At 46.9% G+C, this 23,863-nt stretch overlaps 7 protein-coding genes across 7 annotated transcripts; 4 read left to right on the top strand and 3 right to left on the bottom strand.

Moving 5' to 3' along the window:
- Positions 1-1,510: 1,510 nt before the first annotated feature.
- GLAREA_01846 (uncharacterized protein) lies at positions 1,511-2,530 on the bottom strand (the record flags this gene model as incomplete). Its single annotated transcript, XM_008089062.1, has 5 exons — positions 1,511-1,698; positions 1,804-1,850; positions 1,903-1,929; positions 1,975-2,234; positions 2,294-2,530. 5 exons carry the CDS (start codon positions 2,528-2,530, stop codon positions 1,511-1,513), a joined length of 759 nt encoding a protein of 252 aa, XP_008087253.1.
- Positions 2,531-3,307: 777 nt separating this feature from the next.
- Positions 3,308-6,198, top strand: GLAREA_01845 (uncharacterized protein; the record flags this gene model as incomplete). The annotated part of the gene is made up of 24 exons (XM_008089061.1): positions 3,308-3,589; positions 3,642-3,768; positions 3,835-3,888; positions 3,957-3,984; positions 4,039-4,056; positions 4,104-4,125; positions 4,177-4,213; positions 4,261-4,286; positions 4,359-4,392; positions 4,422-4,459; positions 4,507-4,513; positions 4,645-4,659; positions 4,709-4,737; positions 4,784-4,824; positions 4,877-4,900; positions 4,955-4,984; positions 5,033-5,061; positions 5,116-5,124; positions 5,178-5,193; positions 5,419-5,452; positions 5,500-5,566; positions 5,616-5,713; positions 5,768-5,851; positions 5,899-6,198. 24 exons carry the CDS (start codon positions 3,308-3,310, stop codon positions 6,196-6,198), a joined length of 1,449 nt encoding a protein of 482 aa, XP_008087252.1.
- A 1,630-nt stretch (positions 6,199-7,828) lies between these two features.
- Positions 7,829-9,176, top strand: GLAREA_01844 (uncharacterized protein; the record flags this gene model as incomplete). Its single annotated transcript, XM_008089060.1, has 2 exons — positions 7,829-7,972; positions 8,031-9,176. The coding sequence occupies 2 exons, from the start codon at positions 7,829-7,831 to the stop codon at positions 9,174-9,176; spliced, it is 1,290 nt and encodes a 429-aa protein (XP_008087251.1).
- Positions 9,177-9,812: 636 nt separating this feature from the next.
- On the bottom strand, positions 9,813-10,337 carry GLAREA_01843 (UBC-like protein; the record flags this gene model as incomplete). Its single annotated transcript, XM_008089059.1, has 1 exon — positions 9,813-10,337. One exon carries the CDS (start codon positions 10,335-10,337, stop codon positions 9,813-9,815), a length of 525 nt encoding a protein of 174 aa, XP_008087250.1.
- A 4,714-nt stretch (positions 10,338-15,051) lies between these two features.
- GLAREA_01842 (uncharacterized protein) lies at positions 15,052-17,793 on the top strand (the record flags this gene model as incomplete). The annotated part of the gene is made up of 1 exon (XM_008089058.1): positions 15,052-17,793. The coding sequence occupies one exon, from the start codon at positions 15,052-15,054 to the stop codon at positions 17,791-17,793; it is 2,742 nt and encodes a 913-aa protein (XP_008087249.1).
- A 1,116-nt stretch (positions 17,794-18,909) lies between these two features.
- GLAREA_01841 (uncharacterized protein) lies at positions 18,910-21,974 on the top strand (the record flags this gene model as incomplete). Its single annotated transcript, XM_008089057.1, has 4 exons — positions 18,910-19,189; positions 19,258-19,748; positions 19,796-19,862; positions 19,915-21,974. 4 exons carry the CDS (start codon positions 18,910-18,912, stop codon positions 21,972-21,974), a joined length of 2,898 nt encoding a protein of 965 aa, XP_008087248.1.
- Positions 21,975-22,394: 420 nt separating this feature from the next.
- GLAREA_01840 (uncharacterized protein) lies at positions 22,395-23,571 on the bottom strand (the record flags this gene model as incomplete). Its single annotated transcript, XM_008089056.1, has 2 exons — positions 22,395-22,415; positions 22,471-23,571. The coding sequence occupies 2 exons, from the start codon at positions 23,569-23,571 to the stop codon at positions 22,395-22,397; spliced, it is 1,122 nt and encodes a 373-aa protein (XP_008087247.1).
- Positions 23,572-23,863: the final 292 nt, after the last annotated feature.

The following is a 23,863-nucleotide window of genomic DNA, read 5'->3' as shown; positions in this document are numbered from 1 at the left end:
AAATGACTTTAGTTACTACAAAAATCGAAGCCTTTCATTTGCTATGCTTTGAGATCTCACTAGAAGTACCAGTGTGTAGTAAGTTTAAGGGGCCATCTTGAAGCATCTTCTTACGCGGGGCAATTACCTCCAAGAAGTGTAAGACACTCGGTCCTCTACCACTACTACACTTAAAGAATTTGAAGGGTTGGTGAAGCGTGAGACTCGTAAACAGTCTCTCTGCTCTTTGTCAGGATAGAACGGTGATCTCGGTGCTGTTACATTTCTGTGCTGTTTGTTTGGCGATAATAGCAAGATTACGGACACTGACATGGCCAATATCAGTCAACTGTTTTTCATTTATTACTTTGCGATTGTCATCTCTGTGGGTTTTGGGAAGTCTGTCAGGGCTGATTGATCAAAGTTGCTGGGTCAATACGCGTTGAGATTCTTCGAAGATAGTAAGGAATCTAAAATTGACATTGATGATGATACGAGTTGAAATTCATCAAAACTAGTGACACGAATCTGATATTGTCGTTGACGATTAAGTTTCGAGCTTTTAATTGGATCAACCACTTTGGATCACCAGCCTTATACAATTTCATTGACTCAACCCCTGGAAGTTGTTTGACTTGTTCTTTACTAGTCGATCATCAAGATGTACATGGTGAGATCTCTGTTCTGACTACTCATCAACTTTTCAAATGAGTAATTACATGTAATGATTGGTCAATTCATCGATTATTTGGTCAATTATTTGGGATCAGCGAATGGGACAGCTAATTTATCATCTTAAATTTAGATTTGGAAGATTTTGTGAAGTTAGGGAAGCTATATCTAAACTCGTGGTATACGCCGTACATCTAAAACCCCTACAATCACCGAAATATAATATCGTTAGTAGTAAGTGCTAGAATCGCTATTTCAGTCTTGGAGGCTTTCCACGTTTTGAGCTCAAAATAATTGCCTAGCACTTTATCACAATTAGCAATTAATCGTTTTTTGAGATTAAATGTTTATCAGTTTAAATTTTCCATTAATGAACGCTATTATAAGTACCACGGGCGACGGTGAAGTGACCTAGTAGTTTTTTATTGAATAAAAATTGGTGAAAAGCGTGACCTTAGCGAAACGAGTATCTAATTAGTTCATTGTTATGCAATGATTAATGGGACGATAACTGATCAATAGTGCTATCGTATTAGTCCATTCAAAAAATGGTGAGTACCTAGGTAGTTCGGAACAGATCGCTTATAGGGAGGCGTCACGTCTTCCACAACAAAAACACCGTTTGCTTTTAGAAAGAAGATATTGCAACACGCGTAAACGCAACTTGGATTTATTTGGTTTAATATATATGTACACATTTTGTTGGAAGAAAGATCCATAACGCCAGCGACTAATCCCTACCCTTCTGCGGATTTAGCGAGGCAGACCAACTACCTGAATGAATCCGGGGGGTCCCGCTAGAGTATCAAGTCAGCAGGATTACATTGGCTTCTTTATCCAAAATCAAAGCAATCTCCGATCACAGAAGAGAAATATTGTATTGGTCGGAGGGGATCATGTCGTTTAGGAAAGTAGGAAGAACGAGAGAAGCTTCTGGGGAGGGCAGAGCGCAGTGAAGTACGGGATAGACTAAATCATCAAGTGAAAGTAACTTACGCGCTCCATCCTTGCCGTTTTCGCCGTTTTGGCCATTGCTTCCTGCTTGCCCTGGTCTAGAACTTTGGGTTAGACTGCGTCTCGAAAAAAAAATAAGAGTTACTCCTAGACAGTTGATTAGAATCCGTTCATAGATGGCTCCAGACAAAAACTTACACTGTCCGGGCTGTCCTGGCACGCCAGCTTCGCCTTGCGGGCCAATTCTGTACAATGTGAGTTTGTAGTTCCTCTCCAAGAGATTGAATGTCAACTCACGGTCCTTGATTGCCTTGAAGACCCGGTCTAGAGCTTGTTAGCTTTGCTCAGAAGTAGGGAGAGCCAGCTTACGGTCCAGGATCCCCCTTATCCCCTTTGTCCCCCTTTCCTTCGGTTATGTTGTAATAATAGTAGTTGTTGACGGTTGACACGATGTTGGTTGGAGTTGCCACTGGTGGCTTGGGCGTCGGATCATCTGCCAGTTTTCGGATCCAAGTGGTCAACAGAGCCTTTCCTCCACAGACCTGAGTTTGATTCCCCGCGCATCTTACTGTACAAGAGAAGTCTGAGACTTTCTTACTCCGACCGTCGAAGGAATTTCCGCAATGGCACTGCAGTCGAATTAGCAACGGTTTCGCAAAGTTTGAAGGGGATGTAGTGTTGTACTAACTGTATTTCCGTTTTCTACTGCGAATATTAAGAAGTTCTTACAATATAGCAAGCATTTGTCGCGGGTCATGGACGTGGAGGTAGCACGTCTTGGCCCTAACGCCTGGCCTGTTGGATTCGTGAAGCATCCCACATATGGATACTTGTAGAGAGCCACAGGAGTTGGGTTGGTAGTTCCGCTGTTTACTATTCTCGAACTTATGAATATTACAACGAAGAAGATTTCTAACAGATGCATGGTTGCGATGCGTACAACAGTCCAGGCGCTTCTTGCGGCAGCGTTACCATATGGGCTGATTTCTTTGATCGGTAGAGAAAATGTAAGTGAGAGGATATCTATTAGACTAGTCGAGGGTGGCAATGCCAATTTACTCTACATTCCAAGATTTGGCGGGGAAAACATTCGAGCTATGAGGTGTCTTACAAAAGCGACGATGGTAAAACAGGCATTATTTCCTGGTTAATCTCCACGTTCATTTCCACGAGTTCTCGTGCTTTATGTCTTTCATCCCTTATGTCTCAAGTTTAATTCCGACAAACTCTAATAACGTGTACCTCGAGACAACAAGACCACGTGCGAGTTACAGAGTTTCTTTGTCTTACGGTTCCAAAAGCTAACATCTGGAAACACCTATATTCCTTGTTTACTCTCTTTGCTAGAAATGAAGAGCAAGTTCTGATCTCAACAGGTTTCGAAAGCCCTCTGTGAATGAAAAATGCCAAATCTAAATTATTTTAGACTGCCACTTGTCTTGTGCGGTTTCATTTCAAAAGCGGAGGTTCTCTCCGAAGGAACATGGCATCTACTGCTAAGGAATGCTGACCACGCCATGAAAGTCTGGACTTCGACGCCACGATCTGAGATTTTTCTTCATCACACGACGACTTATATTTAATTTATAAAGCTTCCCGTTCCCCTCACAGTGTGTTTTAAGCCATACCGACCATCGACACTCTTTTAAACTTTCATTCTCACAGTCTTTCCTTCCAGGTCTTGATTTACATCTACGCCAAAATGCGTTTCTTAACCGTGCTCGCCGCTGGCGCGTATCTTTCAGAACATGTCACCGCGTCTCCTATTGTGGAGATTACTAACCGCATGGTTGAGAGAAGCCTTGAATCTCGTGCAGTTTTCACCTACCAGGGTTGTTACTCCGAAGGAACCAGTGGAGGAGGCATTGGTGCCGGAAAAGCGCTCGTTGGCAAGACTGTCACTGCTCCATCTGGTGGATTGACCGTTGAGTATTGTGCGCAAAGCTGTGCCGGATTCGTCTTGTTCGGTCTTGAGACTACCACTGTAGGTCTCAAAAGGGTATCTGATTGCTTCATTTGCTAAAAAGCTTTCACAGTGTTATTGCGGAAACAGACTTGAGTCAGGCGTACTTCCAGTGTCTGCCACAGCGTCTCAGACTTGTGATACATCATGTGTCGGAAACACTGCACAGATCTGTGGTGCTTACCAAAAATTGAGCATCTGTTAGTTGAAATCCTTCATCTCGGGTTCCATCATACCTGAGTATCTCGACTAACACTTGCAACAAGACTTGATATCTGGCGCAGGCTCCCCTGGTCCTCAAGGAATTCAAGGTCCAACCGGTAAGTGTCTCTCGCTGCTATTGAGACCTCCATATGCATGATTCACCTGCTAAAATTCGTAATAATAGGACCCGCAGGTGCGGCCGGCGCCAAAGGGTAAGGCCGTCTAGCTCCATCAATCTCTCTAAGACAGCTAACATCGTTATACAGTGCACCAGGCGCCAAGGGGTAAGTGCTTTAACTCTATAAATCTTGAACACAGCTAACATCGTCAGTGACACCGGCTCGCAAGGAGCGGTATTTTTTGGATTCTAATCTTATCAAATGTCTCTTTCTAACATCATCAAGGCTGGTGCTGATGGGGTCGGAAGCCCAGGCGCTCAGGGTAGGCGACAATCGATTGTTTGACAGGATTCAACTAACGTCTCTTAGGACCTACGGGCTTGCAAGGACCACAGGTATGGAGACTACCGGGGAAGGAATGAAGTATATCACATACAGATTGCTAACAATCCTATGGGGCATACCAGGTTAATATCTCAGTTCTCGTTGAACAAGATTCAAGTTCTTGTTGTATTCTAACGTTTACGCAGGTGTTGCCGGGGCGGCTGGCTCGACTGGTGCGACCGGGGTAAGGTTTCTACGTCATCTAGAGTCACTTTGCTAATCGTTTATCAGTCAACCGGTCCGCAAGGCCCAAACGGCAAGTCTCTCCCTTAATCTCTACTCTCTATTGACCGGGAGCTTGTTTTATCTTTATAAAAGGCTCTCGGCTGCTGAGCAAGCAAAAAAACACGTATGCTAATTATTGGATAGGTCAAAACGGCGCTAGTAAGTAAATCGCTGAGCCCCAAAAGATCAATGACTCACAGAATCATAGATGGACAACCTGGCCAAGCTGGAGCACCGGTAAGACTTCATTTCGCACGGAAAACTACGGCACTGACTTGAAAAGGGACCGAAAGGTGACAAAGGGGAGGCTACCAATGGTATCAAGTAAGGAACTGTCATGTGAATTATGTAAAAAGACTCTAACACGACAGCAAAGTGGTGCCCCCGGTAACCCAGGCTTGTGAGTCCTTCATCCAATCCTGTTTATGTGAGGTAAAAGCTAATGAATCTCTAGGCCAGGTCTGCAAGGCACAACTGGGCCAAAGTAATAAACTCCTTCCCTTGTTGGTGGGTCGTACTAACTCTTAAAAAGAGGAGCTGCCGGTGATACAGGAGCACCTGGTAAGTGCCTCCATTCATAAACTATTCTGGCTTATTGCTAACTTCCTTTGCTAGGTGCCGATGGTAAGGCTAATGTCTAATTCCTCTGGTTGAATATCATACTAATGTTAAACAAGGCGCCCAAGGACCAATGTAAGTCAGAAATGTGTTCTATTCAATTGAGAGGCTCATATTTATCTTCACTGGTACCTGAACACCTGAAACTTGGCGTTCTGTTTGTTTGGGTTGGATATGGGATGGTTGTCGACGACGATCACCCTCGCTTAGCACTTCTCGCTAAGCAGCCCCTTCCCACGCGACTTTGGGATCCCTTCCACATTCAAGAGAGAAGGATTCAAGAAGCTGACATTTCAAAAGTGGCGCGACAGGCGATACAGGTGCCCCAGGTCCGGTATGTGATATCTGATAACAGTCACGACGTTAGCTAATCACGTCTAGGCCGGTCCATGTCGCCCAGCGGGAAGGAACATGGGATTCGAGTCCATTGCCAATCCTTCATACGACCGTAAGCTCTTTGGGGACCCCAAAAGCGATTTAGCTAATCATTACGATAGAGCCATGGGATATCTCACCAGGTTTCATTAACAACGTAGCCTACAGTTTCAACAGCAGATTAGAACCCAACGCTGGCTTGCAGCACGCACTTCTCGACGTGAGTCAATAATATGATTGACATCTCCCCCACACCATACTAATTAAACATCAGTTCACATTGGATGGGGCAAGAAGTGGTAGATTTGAACAGGGAGATGTCCAACTTTGCCCCGGCACGACTTACACCTTCACAGCTGTGAGTACATACCGTTCACTCATGAGACAGTTCTAATAATCCCTTAGTCTCTCAAATGGACTGCAACAGGATCTTCGACCACTCCTCCGATCTGTACCATCTACTTCTACCTCGGCCCCGATGAGAACAACCTTTCCGAGCTTGTCACATTACCAACCCGTATCGATGTAGACACCATCGAGAAGGCAGCTCTCCCAACTTCCTATACCGAGTACACCGGAACTTATATTGCAGGTGCTGGAGATGAGTCTGATGAATTGGTCGTCCTCATCGACTGCGACGGAAATGCCGAGAACTTGGGGTTGATCTCATTCGACTCTTTCAGACTTGCTCCAACCGTCGTGTAGAGTCTCACCTGATGTACATCAGATTATTCTTACTGTCAGAGAAGGCACTGTCGACGACATGATTACTTTGGACTTCTACAAACCGTCATTTTTTGGATGTGTTGTCCCATATTTATTTCTAGGCGGTAACGCCTCTACCTTAATACACACCGTTTTAATATTCAAACCCATCTTTCGATGATTGAACACGATGACGCCTTCTCCTTCTCATGAGTGATATCATCTTGTCATCATAAATCTAGTTACCTACAACCATCTGACAGCTTGAATATCAAGCCCCAGCCCAGCCGAGTGTGTTCACTCGGCCAGTCATCTGCCCGATATCCTCAACTTTCAAGCCATTAGCCCAAGACTGATTTGTTAAGATCCTCTTGACTTTTTTCGGTACATGGCTCTCGAATCCAGCGTTTTGCGATTCATCGTGCCTTCCCCTCCAAGCAGACTTAAAGACCTCCTGAACTTTCTGTCGTTATATTCTAAGCATAAAATCACATGGGAGTGCCACCCAGCATTAGCTCTGTGTAACAACCTGAGATGATGCTCCGACTTCCGGGTCCGCGGTACTGGTTTCACGATTCGACCTCGAAAATCATTGACATGATGATTTTCAAGATTTTTGCCAAGTCACCCAGGATCTTTATCTGCAACATTTTGAAGTGAATTCTACAAATTACTTTCGACCTTCGCGTCGTCACGGTGGCGTAACTGACACTAACTGATCGACAGTCACTCGCTGGTGATACAAGACACGAGATCAATTTTTAGAACTAAAGCAAATTCAGGTGTAGCACCGACGTATTGTCAACTTCTATTCGGCCATATTCTAAGTCAACGGCACCAATAATGGAAATATCGTAGCCTATAAACATCCGGGGGTACACCAACGGCCGCCATGAGGTACCTTATACGTCTTCACGTGTTACCAAACGGTGCGTCTTTATGTCGAATACCGAGTATTCACTTCGACGCCCAACGTTTAATATCAATCATCTTTCAAGTGATGAGATGAAGCCAAGCCAAGCAGCTGTATAAATTATGTTATTCACGTTCATCGGTCTCTGGCAAAGGCATCCAAGTTGACTTATGCTGCTGCTGTCAGATGTTGTATCTACTACCAATTGTTGCAAGAACCTCTTACAACGGGAAGTCTGTACTCATGGTCTTGTAACAATCTATGACAACCCGTCCTATCCAAGGAGACTTCCTCCAACCACAAGTAATTGAAATCAAGCTTCCATATCATAGCAATCCACGTTTTGCAACCCTCCTAAGAACGGAGGAGTGAATTTACAATCCAATACGTTGGGTTAATCCATTACGTTGGGAAGGAAGTGTGCGCATCAAGACGATCGTCACCCCTGCCAGCTCGAGGACCGGATGTTTTGTATTCCGTACATTTACTTTAATTCACAGTACAGGTACAATTTCATTCCATGTATCCGTGATAAGGAAATATTCACCTTCTAGAACAGATAAATATCTCAGTACCTTGGCTCTGAGTTTTCTTTCCAAAAAATCGGCGACCCTTTTGACATCCAGTTCTTCAGTTCATATTTGCTTTGGGCCAAAAGAAATCTAACTTCATCCCTAAACGCTCTATATACGTCGTCAAATATCCACCACCGTCAAGATGAAGTTCAGTAGCCTTCTAAGCCTCCTGCTTGGAGTTGAAGTCTGTACTGCGTCTTGGTTTCAACGTCGAGCCACTCCTTCGGTTTCCAACATTCAGGAGAGAGATACCATCATCGCTCCCAAAGTGATTATCATCACAATGGTATGTCACCTTACTCCTACACCACTTCCGAGCTCATGACACTGACATGACATCTCAGTTTCCTCCTGAGGCCGATGCCTGGCTCCATCCAGCCAATGTATCCAACAGCATCGACACCCTCCTTGCCCAAAATATTACCGTCCCAGGCTTCGCACCTCTCTATCCAAAGATTCACTGCCAAGCATCCGGTGAGGCTTGTCTTCTCATCACTGGCGAAGGAGAAATCAACGCAGCTTCAACCATCACTTCCCTTGTCCATTCTACTGCTTTCGACTTGCGTCACACCTACTTCCTCATCTCCGGAATCGCAGGTGTAAATCCCAACCAAGGCACCCTCGCAGACGTGATATTCGCCAAATTCTCCGTCCAATTCGGTTTGCAATACGAGTTCGACGCCAGAGAAATGCCAAAAGGATGGAACACAGGCTATGCAGGTCTGGGTGCCAATCACCCAGATATGTATCCCACCGCAACCTACGGCACCGAAGTCTTCGAGCTCAACACCAACCTGCGTGATATCGCCCTCGGATTCGCTTCATCAGCCACATTGATTGATTCCCCTGAATCCGTCAAGTACCGCGCAAACTACAACCTCCAAACCGCAGCAAAATCCACCCCCAAATTCAAACAAGCAATCCGCAAACCAGCAGTCAAGAAAGGCGATGTCATGTGCTCAGACGTCTATTACACCGGCACCCTGCTCGGTGAATCCGCAGAGAATACCACCCGACTCTACTCGAACGGCTCCGCAACCTACTATATGACCGCACAGGAAGACAACGCAACACTCGAGGCCCTCCTCCGCGGTGCCGCGCACAAAGTCCTCGACTTCTCCCGTGTCATCCTCATGCGCTCTGCTGCCAACTTTGACCGTCCACACCCCGCAATCACCAGCTACGACAACCTCTACACCGTCGTGCAAGGTGGTTTTGGCTCTTCGCTGAAGAATCTGCAGATTACGGGTACTCTTGTTATCAGAGGGATCATCAATGAGTGGTCCACACGCTTTGAGCAAGGTATCAAACCTAGCAATTATATTGGTGATATCTTCGGGACGTTGGGCGGCACACCTGAATTCGGACCCTACATCGTCGGTAACAACCCCGTTCAAGGACGTGATGTAGGTGCCGTAACGGTAGCTGGAAATCCTGTTGGGAAGGGTAAGTCGGGGTATCACGCCGCTTTGAGGGCCCAAGGCTTTTAGGCTTAGGAGTTCGTCTCTGTGAGGGTTCTTGTCTTTGAACTTGATCTCTCTGGTGGGTGTTTTGTGGCTCTCTATCGGTACTCGTCATTGTAATGGTGGTGTTGGCTATCAAGAGTTTCAGTCTGGCCATGCTTTGAACAGAAGGCGTCTATTGCCATGTATTCGTTAGATATTGTTGACTTTCGGTCTATCATGAGTGGTTTGTCGGAACATGGCGCACATATTGAAGAGATTCAATCATGTACTTGCTTATCCTGGATACTTGTCAGCTACTGTCCAAGGATCTTGTACTGTATTGAAAAGACTTTACATAGAATTTAGTATCGAGCTCTTACTATTGAAAATACACGTTTCTTCTACTTCTTGACCAGATAAAATATCTAGTTGTGAGAAATCTCGAGACTTTTACCGGACTCCAGATACAACAGATCTTACGTGGTTTGGTATTTACATGGACATTGTTCGCCCGAGGGTATGTTTCCACAAATGCTTCTACGATGACTGCGCATCCAGAGGATGTGTTCTTTCGACCTATTCGCCCAACCCCGATCTGGTCGGCAAATCAGCACAACTCGCTCCAGATTTTTCGCTTGGTTCCAGTCCCAACCTAAAGGTTCCCTAGCACAATTCCTCATACTACCGCTCAACAACATCATCCAAAGTCCCCTCAAACCTCTCCTCCCCCGTCCACCACCCAACCAAACTTCTCGTCCCCACAACATCACCCTGCCTGGCCAACGCCGCAACCTCCACATTCAACGGACTGTCCACGCCTCCCTCCCCAAGCAGTCTCCCCACCGCCTCCAACGCGCCCACCACGCCAAGCACAGGCGTCCATTCCTTCCCCAGCAAATCCATACATATCTCGCCGGTATCCCACGATACATTGGGATGGCATATCCGCGTCACGAACTTGATATTTGGTGCTACTAATGGGTAGTTGGCTGGGATCCTGATGGAGAGGAGCCAGCGCCCGTTGGCATAGCCAGAGGTGGAGGGGAGGGATGGCGAGGGGAGGAGGATGGCGGAGAGGGCGAGGAGATTAGAGGGTGAGGAGGGCGCGAGTTGGATTAGAGGGTGGGGTGAAGACTGGAGGGCGCCGAGTTCGGTTAGGAGTCTTTTTGTGGGTGTTGAGCGTGAAGAGCTTGATTTGGAGGACATCTTAGGAGGGTAGTTGAGAGTGATGCTATTATGGGGTTTGTAGCTTGACCCTTGATTGGGGGACCGCGACCAGGAAACTGGTGAATGTCTGCTTTGAATGATGGTAAGAGGTACTGAAATCTTTGAGGTCTGCTCGTGGAGGTCGTAGAAAACTGTTAAGTCGTGTTCGTTGAGCATATGATGGTGTTGAAGCTGTATCTCTATGCTGAACCGCGGCCGAGGTTGATCTGTCGGTTAAACATCGGTTTTATTTCAACCTGCTCAATCATTCCCTCGACCTGGGATGCAAACACTTCGGTATTACACAAACGTTCGCCTGTATAAATTGCAGATGCCAAAGCAGTACGACAGTCAAGAGGCACCTACCCGTGCAAGTAAATTGTTTATGATATTTTGTATTCATGTTTTAAGATATCTATTGTCAATTCTTATCCAAAGTCAATCAAGCGCGAGTCCGCGATCTACATGGTTTTTGAGACGCGTTGTCTACAAAATTACCTGATTCATTTCTTCGTATCTCCACTGTTTGGTACCATTCGCTCGTCTCGTCTGTTTAATTCGCAAAATCACTTGTTGTAAGCGTCGCGGGAACAGACTGGTATTTTGATAGCAACAAAACTACTGGCCGTTTGCACCAGTCAGTAGTGCTGCATCAAACACCAGTCGTCAACAAGGCTGAAAACTTCGCATTAACAAGTCGTCAGCCTCTGTCCTTTCTTTTCCCATTCAATATCGGCACGGATGAGAGACGGTACTGACATCAGCCCATCCTTCGCTCTCCACCAATATTGTTTTGTTTTGCTCTCGAAGGGCTGACCTGAGATTTTGGCGCTCTTCGTATCAAACGGATAGGTGAGTGCCCTGGCATCCGTTCGAATACGAAGGACGGCGGATACGCCGACATTGGCTGTCGCGCTACTTCAGCTGAGCTTTCTTGGCTATATTTTGTGCGGAGACAAACCCGTAAATATACTTCCTCTGCGATGACGAAATATGTGTTCTAAATACGTTTGTTTGTGTTTTTTGTATGTTGCTAGCCATGTGCCAAATTTTGGTCTTTTAACTTCAACTTTAGTGACTTCATTATTCCTTCGCCAAAGATCTGTTTATCTATTTCCTGTAAACATGTTCTCATTCATTTACTCTGACAGTTCGGGATGAGTATGGAGGGTGAATATAACGGAGAAATTTTACATAAATCCTCCATTTTGTACAGCCTCTCATTTTGAATTTCACCCCATGCGACTAGAGATATTTCATGGATTCAAAATGAAAGGCATTAGCTTTTGTTGATTACTTAAAGTCAAAGTCCAAGTCTTTTACCGTGGCCTATGATTCTAGTACACACATAAAAGAGAGGAGTGTGCCCATGCAATATCACAGGGCACGTATGAGTTTCGCTGCCATGGAATGGCTATTCACTGCTTCTGCACTTCCACAAGTTACAAATGAATCAATCCAAAGGATCATCTGGCCGAGAAAGAAACTTGATATCCAAAGCTCCAGAGTCCAGACCGTTCTTTCGTTCTTTCAATGGCCCAGGGGGCCTGCAAGCCTTTGAAAGAGGCCGAGGAACCCACAAACACTTATGTCTAAATTCTGGAGATAGATAGCACAAAGATTTTGATTCTTACAAAACAAAGGGTGATAATTGACTGATGAAGAAGTCTTCCACCCAAGCACTCCTGTGTTGAACTGAGTTGGTTGATAGATTGTTATACAAAAGCTTTTGGGCAGGCCGACCGATATCTTGCTAATGATTTTAATCAAACTTTTCAGGTAATTCATTTCGGGGAAGCGAATATCATTCCTTCTTCAATTGTTTTCACGGCTGCACATCAAAGAGAACTATGCTACTACGAGAAATACGGAGAGACCTACGCGGCTACATGCTAATAATGAACCTACCTGGTTGTTGAGCCATTGTACATGACCTCTACAATCCCAAGCTACTGCTTTTAGATTTAACAGCCAGGCATGAAAGTCGTATCTGATCCCTTCAATCACATAAGGCAGAAGATCTGTAGCTTTAGCTATCTCGTCTCTGCATGAAAAATGGCAGATCGAAAGAAGGTTGAATATTCGTGGTAGATTCCAATGCTTACAACCGGTACTTGAAACGAATTGAAGTATCTCGATTCACTCCAACATCTTCTAACAGCATCGTCGGAAGATCCTAAACGCACTCAACTATCAACACGAAAATATAGCATACTTTGTGAGTTCCCAAGACCTTGTCTGCCGAATATATGGGAAGTTTGGCTTTGAAAGTGTTATGGAATGAGTGCTGGCAATGTTCGTGGCCTTGAAATAGGCGAGAGTAAGGGGTTCGCGGGTTATAGAGAAGAAGAAACCTATAATTTATGCAGTCATTTTGGCAATTGAAAGCCAAATTGCTTTCTAGCTACAGAAGTGTCGACCACTGGTGTGTTGACCATCATTGCCTTAAATTGCGAATTCGAAAAATAATTTAACGACCCCTTGGTGGCGAGGCTTCTGCAAATTCTGGCGAACTCTCGCCGCAATCTGCAAATGTACCTAAGTGGACGATAGCACTTAGAGACTTGAAGTTTATTTTCACACTCGACATTTATAGTTCATTAAAGATTTTCAACCTTTTCCAAGGTCGTTCCCTTGAAGATCTGACTACGTGGTTGGCTGACGCTCAATAGGAAATCGATCTTCAAAATCAGGGTCCCTTGGTGCCTCGCCGGAGAATGGAAGTGGGGCGGTGTGGATCAGGCTTAGATTCACGATTGCGAGCGACAAGGCGCATCGATTCGCTGGCTTCCGTTTCCATCATTGGATCTGTTCGTGGGTGGAGCTGGAAACATCTCGCTGAGACCGTGTGACAGGCTCAGAGGTGAAATTGAACGAATTTGATGCTTCCCTCCCCCCTGTACCGCGCTGGGACCTGGGCAATCTGCCAACAACTCTCGCTGCAAAGGGGCAGTAAACAAATCAAATGACGATGTTGTTTCTCATGGGACGAGCTATTCTTGTACGGGTCTCCGTTCTGGAAATGAACACTGTCCGATTGCCCCGCATCGTATTCATGGCCGTTGGAGGAAAGTGATGAGATTATGATGGCCCAGGAGGGCGGCGTGTTTGCTTTGTACGTCTGTTGATCTTGCATTTAATCCAAGTCATGTACGATTTGTGAGATTTGAGTTTCTCAGGGGGGCGGCACTGCAGCGGGAGATGGATGGCTGGAGGGGCAAAACAATAAGGGGAATCGCGGTTAAAGCCAACATTTGCATCTGCAATGGCTTCGAAAGGTGGGATGGGGGTTCAAGGTAAACACGCAAATGTAACCTCCTCGGTTGGGGAACAAGACTGCGTAACCATCACGTCGCCCTGCCAATATATCCTCATCGGCCCAGATAGATGAGCGTTGCGTCTGTGAGAGGTCAAGATGCAAGTCCGGATCTCTTGGAGCAAGACTTGTAACCTCCTTGTGTCTCCTTCTGATCTTGTGCGATGGTTTCCCTGATAGGGAAGCAAGATGCAGTTCGTTGCGTTCCTTTTCGCTTCCCCCTTTGCCTCGCTTCCCGTACCGAAAATTTACAGCAGAAGCAGGTGATTAGATGTTTTCCCACCCCCAATTAACCACAGGGATGGGTGTATGTACTGTACTGTACGCTGGAGATAACCTCCTGGCTGGCAGTGAGGATGGTGCTGTGAAAACAGGATTTTGCTGGTCGTTATGTAGTCTGGCAAGTGAATGGCCACTCCCGTCAGTGCCAGACGTTGAAACAGACGAGCGATCTTCTCTGCAGACTTCCAGGTCAGTCTTCGCGACTTAGCTCTCCTCTAGAATGCCCGTGAGTGCAGAAATGACTCTGCTAGTGCCTGCCGGTACGGTGATGTCCTTGTTTTCTGCTTTAATTGACGAGCCTCGTAACTTCGTACGTTCTACGCGGTGCAGTAGTTACTTCTGTAGTCGCTTTAGACGTTCCAGTCTTTCATACTCGTCCTCGTCTCAACCTGCAGCTGCTATTCTCCTAGTCTCGTCTTCCTCCTCTCCTCTGCTGCTGGTTCCTGGCGTGACGGGTCACGGCTCTGCTATTATTTCCGGTCTCACATGAGTTCAGTCAGGGTTGCCTGCTCATACCCAGGCCCATTTCCCTCCCCAGCAGCGCTAACGCCTGCCAAGCGAGCGCCCGTACCTCCCTCTTCCCCCAAAATCAATTGTTTGCCTCGCCCTACTGGTGCACTCCTCCTCTCCCCGACATCCAAACCTCCAACATACATTTATTACCTTTTTGGCTGCACCGCGCGAAGTCTCTCTCTTTCTGCAGAGATTTGGTCTGTTTATCGGCCGTCCGTTCCTTAACCTACACTCATTTAGAACACTCATCCAGCAGCAGCAGGAAAGGCCAGGCAGCCGACCGTCAGATTACTTCGTACCCACCGCCCATTCCCGAGCCATTTGAATAATCACCGCCTGCGAAATTAGAGAAGACCTTCGATTGCAATTGTACAAGCAGAGGCATTGCTTGGTTCTCGATCAATAAAGTTTGTGGTATTTTGTTTGATTTGGCACATTTACGGCTTCGTCTTCGCAATCTTGTCGTTCACTTTTGATTTCTCGACTTGACGAGAACAAACGTCGACGCTACGAATTCTTCAAACTCCACCACCTCACCTCATACTCTTCATGCCATCGGTCTAGTTGGAGGGTTTGACAGGCCGCTGTGCGGGCTTTGCGAGCATGGCTACAACTAATAGAGGAGTGAACGATGCCGTGTCCTTCACTCCGAGCCCCCTCGATCTTCGTCCGATGACCGCGGATTCAAGTGGCCATCTCTCACCATCTTCGATCGATATTCCCTCTCCTCGATCGAACAATGGTCCTCTACCTCTCCCATCATTCGTATTCCCAGCGAAACCGTCATCTTCAGCACCTTCCTCATACTCAAGAGCCTCTGGCAGACGTCCTGTATCTGCCATCGAGGTCAAAGGTGGACTCGACAAGTTAAGCGGAGAACGCGATGCACTTCGAACACCAGAGTTGCCTGCGTTCTCGTTTGGTTCCTCATCTACCAGTCCTCCCACCTCTCCACGATCTCGAAATATCCCTTCAAGACCAGGATCACATCAGAGAAGCACCAGCGAATTCATTGGCGGAGATGGATTGCCAGGCAGTAGAAATGCTCCAATGTCTTCATCACCAACGAAAGGCGATGGTGCTCTACCAAGACCCCCAGGCTTTGGCCCTCCAGCGGGTCGAAGAGGCCACAAGCACGTTCGATCCGCCGCCATCTCTCATGCCGATATCTCAAAGATCTTGCTGCCACCTACGAGTCCGACCATCATACGAGGAACTTCTGCCCCGTGTTCACCAGCAGTAGACCGTGACCTGCAGGACTCTCCATTTCCAGGCTCGTTCGATCCATCCAAGCCACAAACCGTTTCCGAACCGACTTCTGGTGATATTGAAAGTCCAAAGGAACCCTTGAGAGCGCTCAGTCGTGCAAGAGTTGGATTCTCCGATGCCCTTGAATTTATTCCTCGTCCTTTATCAGTAGTTTCATCCGACAGCGCTTCCACTGTGAGGCAAGGCCATTCCGTGTCCAACAGCATTTCCTCTGTGATCTCAACTGGTGCATCCTCGCCTCTGTCAAAAGAAAAACGTGGCATTCCCCAATCAACACGGAATCCGACCGATACTCGCCCACGAACAGCAGAGCCAGTTTTAGATCATGACCGCACGCAACATCACGGCGAACCAAAACGCCGTAATTCTATTCCTCTGTTAATGGAGGCAGCAGCTGCTTCCGTCTCTGCCCCATCTACCCCTAGATCAGTAAAGAAATGGACATTCTTTGGCCATGAGACAAATTCGGGCGATTCTTCGCCCAAATCCCCGCCAACCAGTGCTGAACCGGCCGGCAAGGAAGCCAATACACCTGCCGAAGAATTCCACGACGAGCCTGAACTCACAGCAGCAGATGAACCACTACCTTCGATCGAGCCAACAAGCTCGAGACGTTCCTCCATCTCCCGCAAACCTAGTAAGAAGCAGAAGAGAGTCAGGACATGGGCAGGATCGATACTTGGCCGTAAATCCCGACAGCGAAGCCAGAAGCCAAAACTAAGTCGTAGATCACCCACTCCACCACATAGATCATATCCTCCGGTCGACGAAATTTCAAGAGATCCTTTCACCTACCCATCAGAAACACAAGCATTAAGGGTTGAGACGGACAACAGTATATCATCTTGGAAACCACGAAAACTTCCCCCACAGGAAGATGACTCCATGAGCCCAATGATCGATCTGGACGCAGCTCTAGGACCATTCAATACACCATCGGGTTTCGGTGACGACTGGGAGATCTCACAGAAAACAGGACCTAAGAAGAGAGCTATGCATAGTGCTGCTGGATTGGGAGGATTCACAGGCCCTGGCATGCACTATCATAGGCGTGCGGAGAGCGCACCTGAATTCGAGAACCCTCGTCCTCGATTTGGTTTGCACCGCCTGGGAAGTAGCTCTACAATGGCCATGGAAGACGTTTCGGAAGAAGATGAGGATGACTGGGAAGACGCGAAACCATCCTCTGATAAAGAAGATGCCAGTACTGCTGGAGACGATGAAATCAAGACTGGATTGGGCATTGATATCAAGGTTGAGGACGCCGAGGACCAAGAGTCTGACAGGGAAATTGATAGTGCATTGAACAGAGGAGTGAAGCGTAAAGGCAGCTCTTTGAGCGAAGGTGACCGTCGAACGGTTGGCACGGCCAAGTCAGAACACTCTGCCACTTCTCTGTACGATGAACCTATCATGGAGGAGCCAGCAAAACCCATCGAGATTGTTGACGATTCAACCTCCTCCAGGCCGGACTCCAGAGCACATTCTTCCGATTCTACCGCAACACCCCCCTTCAGACCACGATCTGGCAAGGAATTGGCTCCTGTGGATATTCAACCGTTTTCACAACCATTTTCTTTGCAGCCAAATTATCTTACGCCGACAAGCCCTCGATCTACAACTCAGTCATCATTTCCTTCGCCACGATCTCCATTCTCTTACGACGCACAACGAATCTCTACCGCCCCGTCTTCTGTCACCGACGAACATGGCTTTCAATCTTTGCTACTTGGTGAGCCTGGTCCAGAGCTGAGACATTCTGTTGATGAGGCTCCTTCTCTTACTAGTAGCAACTCGACAACGACCAGAGAAAGTGGTCACCCAAGTGCTGGGAACCCTCAATTTCGTGATGGTCAGAGATCCGCTTCTTTGTCTTCGGCAGCAATTTCACGTAAACGATCGAGTATGGCCAGCTTATCGCGACTTATCAGCAGCTCCCATGGCGAAAAAAGCAAACTTTCTATTGAATCTCGTGCTCCTGCTGCCACCGAGACCGAGAAGAAGGAGAAAAGCAAGAGTAAGCGTATCAGCCGCCTGATGCAGTTTTGGAAGCCCAACAAAGAAGCAACTGCTTGATCTCAACGACGCTTACCATTTCCTCTCTTCGGTAAAGCACCTACTCTACTCAGCTATTATCGATCAAGGCTTCTTGCTTAGGACGTGTTTCCGCAGTATATTATGAATAGAAGCTGTTGATACTACTTTTTTATTTGTGGAACGCAAGACATTGGATCTTGTTTCCTTTTAATCGTTTGTCTATCACATAACAGCGGCGTATGAGCGAATTTCCGGCATCAGCAATTAAACATTTTTTGCGATATATATTTCGAGTTCTTACGCGACAAAACACTCAGCATATGCATATTTTAAAAGTCTCTGAGGGTTAACCGAGTGGTGGATGACGTGTTGTGGGAATTATTTGCACAATTTTAATGATAGGATGGTTTATATTTGAGGTTGCTTTGGGCGCAGCAAGATGATTTGGCAATTTGCCTCATATACTGGCATCAGACTGGGAACGCCCGCTTTGGCAACAAGATTTAGAGAGGGCATATTATAGGAGATGATGGTTGCGGTCTGTGAGGGTTCTTTTTTCTTCTTTCATGCTTGAGACGATAGGGGAACATATGGCGTATTCTTGTCCGAATCCACATGGCGCACACAAAGTTGCTATTTTTTTGGCTTTGGCACTTACCGGCTCGGCTCATGGGGCTGGGGATTCTTTTGGGTTAAGTTGAGGCCTAGCAAGCAGCTGTTTGGACGAGATGGGATGGGAAGGATATGAGATGCTATCGTGGTAGAATAGTACGTACGCTGGCAGATTGGAAGCTGCGGCGGGGATAAATAATGAATATAACTTATGTACACATTTTTGAATGGGCTTTTGTGGTGTGATTTGCCTTGCAAAAATGATCGTTCATCTCTAATAATATTCCAAACGAATACACGACCTCGATCTCAGGATCGCTTCGGAAATGTGCCTTGGTGGATAGTCGACCTTCAACGCTCGCTCTTTCCGTTTTGCTGTCGCGGTGCTCCTTCCTAGCATAACAGCTTTCGAATCATGTCCTCCACAACATGCATCAATTTCCTATTCTCTTTGATCGCAATCTTTATGACAGTCTGTTTACGTTGCTTAAACGAATGATTGTTTTCAACATACCATCATAAACGCTGACCTTTCTGCGAGATATGCAACACTATGCTGGCCGATCTCACGACGAGAGCAAGGAAAGGGAGCAAAAGCGTCAGAGAGAACATGGCCGAAGGCGGAGAACCCGGGAGAAGAAACAGGACAAAAATGTGTCAGAGGGCACATTGATTACAGAAACAAGGCTGCTGGAGAAGAAGATCGTAGAGCCTGCTATGAATGCGGACGATAGTTACGTTCAAAGATGGCTTGCAGGAACGAGGGAAGAGAATGCTACACAAAATGTGGTAGAAACGAAGGACGAGTCGAATTATATCATAGGTTAGTTTGGAACATTTCTATCATCTCCAAGTGCAACATCACAAGAGGAGCTTGCCAACATTCGTCAGATTCAAAATTCAACACTTCGAGTAACCTGCGCAATCAACCCCCTCTCGAAAGCATGGTTCAACCAGGACAACGGGGTCATAAATTTGGTCAATCGAAGAAGAGGCATCGATCCTTATCTGATAGTTCTATCTTGCCGTCACCTCCCGAGCCAGTCTCGAATGAGCCATCGAGAGATGATGCCAACTCGTCGGCAGAGGCGCGCCGAGTAATTAAGAGACACCGGTCCAAGTCCCGGATATCTAGCATAAGAACTCTTGATCACCAGCAAACTGGAAAAGCAATGTTCGAGAAAAGAGCGCGCCACAAGACTCGCGAGGACCGATATGAACCGAAAGCCAAAAAGTCAAAACAGGACAAGGGACAGGAGAAAGACACGAAAAGAACAACGTCAAGACGCCTTAAGAAGCGTGACAAGAATAAGCCAAAGAAAGATGGAGCTGAGCTAATGCGCAACTTTTCTTCGAAAAGTATAGGCCAAGATCGACTTACAGTATGTATGTCACTCGGGCGTCACTTCAACATACTGACGAGATACAGTTCCGCCCATCGTACGGACTTGGTTTATTCAACAATGGTCGTTCATCTGATCCTACGACTAGTGGCGGTGAGTTATTTATCATGTTTAGACGAATCACTAATAAAAATTGGATATCTAGTCCCTGACCTTGCGTTTTCTGAGATGGATTCCCTTCAGCAGAATGAGAAACGTCGACATACAACCGAAAAGGAACTTGCAATTGCTAAGTCCCGCCAGAAAGAGAAGAGGAAGACATCAAAACCAGTAGAAGACATCTCGGCATTCTTCAACCAATTTCGAAAGCCACTCCATGAGATCAACGTGGAAAACGGCCAAAAGCGTTCGAGGCATATGTCAAAGACGGAGAATGCTTGCGAAAACCCCACAGATGATAGAATACATGGATATGCATCTTCAGAAAGAGTTTCGCTACCCAGGAGAAAAGCATCTGTGTCCATCAATGCGTTGCCCCGGCGCTCTTTGAGCTACGTAAGTTGGTCAGAAACGAGATACTCACCAAGTCGGTCTGAACGAAACTTCGGGACTAGTAGCATATATAGACCCCCAGCTAGTCCCACCCCTGAGTCCGTCTGGAGAACCCTAGAAGCGACAGGAGTCTTTCTCGATACAGGTATTCAAAGTGGCCATCAATATTCTCATTCATCCGAAGAGCGCTTGCCGCAAAATGAGAATTCCGAAGTGTTGAGGCATGTCCGCCAACCTTCTGCTGAGATCGAAGCCAACTCGGATAAAGACAGTTCTTCAGTCTCAGAATCATCAAACGACTCTTCTTACGAGAAACCCAGAAAGAAACACAGAAGAGAACGATCGGTCCATACCCGCGCGACTGCTATACTACGCCAGGATAGTGGCGCTAGCCAGAAAGAAGATAATTATCGTCATCGAACTTATGATAACCAAGATTTACGAAGATTTAAAGCGTCGCCGCCAAACCGCCACGAGACTGCCCATCATGAGAAGAAGAAGCGAGATATCAGCGACAATCGTGTTGAAAACGCTCCCAAGCTTAAAAGAACGGGAAATGGTATCACAGTAGAACATTTCGATAGAGAGTTAGGTTGGCATCAAGAACCAGACCACACCTCTTCTCAAAGTACACCCCCGATACATCGCTCTGACGCTCTTGTGCCAGAAGTAACTGTGCCAGAGATCACGAAAGAAAATCCCATTAGCCGTGAAGAACTTGCAAAGCGCGCAAAAATCAGGCGTCCTGCAACGACCCTGCCGGTTTTGAAGTCTCAGAAAGACAGTAATCAGCTTGTTGAACAGAGGCGGCCAACAACCGTGGACCAGACACAAACGTCTCGACCACACACATCTAGTCCACATCGTTCGCGACAGCGGGAGCCAATACCACCGCAGGGCACAACGAGCCCATCGAATGACAACAATCCTAAGAAGATCTTTTCGGCCAAGAAATCAGATGCAACCCATAGAACAACCCTTAGTGAAAGGGTAGCTAGGATCGAGAAAAACCTTGCTAAGCAGAGCACACCCATACATGTCACTAATACCCAAGAGAAACCAAATCCTAGCCCTGTAGCTTCTCAATCAGAAGTACAGCCAGAAGAAATAACCACAAGGCTGGGATTACCGCTTCGAGGAGGATTTCAGCACGAGATCGTCCCAAAGGCTAGGTCGAACATGGTTACCGATTCCGACTCTCTTTTCTTGAGGCAAGCCCAACAAGGAGATCATGACTTCGTTGAACATAGATTTGAAAATCTGATAGACGACAATGACGCTATGATTTATGGAAGTCCACCTGTTATGATCGACCGTCCATATCTTGGTGATAATCATTTCGACGAACTGGAATTGCTGGATGATAAAGATGTGCAAGGAACACCTGCTGGCGAGGGCGTGTATGATTATGAATATGAGGATACGATGATGGAGCATGACAATCTACCACTCGTGTCCCACACGGAGAATTGGCAGCATGCATATCAATACGACGGCGAATATCCGCATGATCCTTATATGATTGGGGAGAAACAGCTCAGTGAGAATTGGTATGAATACGACCCGCCACACAATAACCAACAATATTTTGAGCCGAGAGTGGATGGCATGGAGGAGGTAGATAATGACGCATTTCAGCACCTTGATTTCGAAGGAGACATGTATCCTATGGAACGTCAGCCATATCCTGATGTAAATGAAAATTATTGGTAGATTGAGCACAAAGTTTCTGAGCTGATTTGAAATGAAACAAAAAGATAATAATTTCAGATCTGATTTCTCAAACTCTCCCAAATTTCGCTCTCACTCTCTTTCCGCTTGACCTGTTGTTGACTATATATAAAAACACTTTAAAGACATGGGTTTTTGTGCAAAAAAAGCTTTCAAGAACTCCTCTATGATGGTATATCTATACACGTGTCCATCCCATCCCATCCACCCACTAAGACGAGTTTCCTTTCCATGAAAACCATCAGATATGCTAGCAACAAAATTTGAATCAAAAATTAAACGCCAGATGTAAGGTTCTCCCCTCGTCTCTTCAACCACGGTTGGGGTTTCGGTAGACCCCTCGTTACAGCTCATGGAGAAATTGTTATGTCCTTTTATTGATGTACGGAGGTTGGGTGTCGTTTATTCGTTGTAATGGTATACCTATTCCCAAAACATTAGCATTATCTCGAGGGTAATAGGTCAAGGGAAATCATACCTTATAATTCGGCAACCCCGTCGCAGCCCTCCCCAACCTCTTCGCCATCCTCGCAAACCCCTCCGTCTCGATCAAATGATAGAAAGGGAAAGGAGGGAACATCGCACCATCACGATGCACCTCCGCTTTAACCAACAACGCCGTCCCTCCCACCCCGTCCAGCGGCACCTCCGTGTTGATATCCGCGCCCTCCTCGTACATATACGCCATCAACGTGCGGTACGTCGCCATCTCCGCGTACCCCTCGAGCAGGATATCGTCGGGCCCCATGCCCTCGCCGAGCTTCCGCGCCGCGTCGCTGTCCTGCCAGCTGTTGAAGTCGTAGGCGCGCTCCTTGACGTCCTTGGATTTGCTATCCGTGTACCGCTGGAAACAGTTCGGCACGATGATGTCCTTGTTGTGCGCGGCGAGGTCTTGGATTAGCGTTGCGGGCGTCTCGATGATGTCTGAGTCCAGCCAGAGGACCCAGGACGTGGACGGGCCGAGGGTGGTGAAGAGGAGGGAGTTGCGCGCTTTCGACATGGCTGCGCGCCGGGCCTTTTGGTTTTCCATCTTGTGCCGTTCGGCTTCGCTTTGTGAGGAGAGGGGAGGTTCGAAGTCTTGTCGTTCGATTATTATGCTGGCGAATCGATGCTTTTCTGGCCCGGTCTTCTGCGTCTTGGTGATTTGCTCCTGGAGAGCGAGGGTTGCGGCGTTTCCTTCCCGGTTTTTGGGGATCATGAACGCCAGTGTGATGAGCTCGTGTGGATATGTGAGCTTCAACAGATTATCCCAGTATTCCTGATAGAATCGTGCCAATGGCGTCAAAATGAGGATCGTCTCTCTGTTCCCGACGGGGTCGGCTGTGCTGGTGACATTGTTCATCTTGTAGTGTACTACTGGCGGGGGCTTTCTTTTGCCATTTGCCTTTTCGTTTTGTTTTCGGAAGGGAGAGGTAGGGGGGGATAGAGGATTCGAGGCCGCGTTGGCGGATCTGGCTTTCGACGCTGCTGAATCTGCGCTCGAGGGGGAAAGGAGGAAGACGAATATAAATATACACAACACCACGCCCACAACGATTGTGAGCGGGTTTGACCGCCGCAGTGATCTGACTGGGCCCATGGCGCCGCGAAATCGTAGGGCGTCCCCAATTGATGGTTTTCGGGATGGGTCTATATCTCAGGAGGACATATGTCTACTCTATTCGGAGCCGCATTCGAGTTGGGTTCCTTTTCCTTTTCGAAGTTCGCGTTATAGCCTCAGACTCAGAGCCGCGATCTGGCGACAGAGCTCGTAATGTCCGCGTCTGAACTTCAAAAGGAGGTCTTCGTGAAGTCTGATGGTGTTGAGGATGAAAATAAGGTGTTCAATTCGATCGGGCCTAGTGTGATAATCCCTGTCGACAGCCTCCAGT

Source organism: Glarea lozoyensis, assembly GCF_000409485.1.
Source record: "Glarea lozoyensis ATCC 20868 chromosome Unknown GLAREA7, whole genome shotgun sequence".
In the NCBI taxonomy this organism is placed as follows: Eukaryota; Fungi; Ascomycota; class Leotiomycetes; order Helotiales; family Helotiaceae; genus Glarea; species Glarea lozoyensis.
This window is presented reverse-complemented; position numbering and strand designations above follow the sequence as displayed.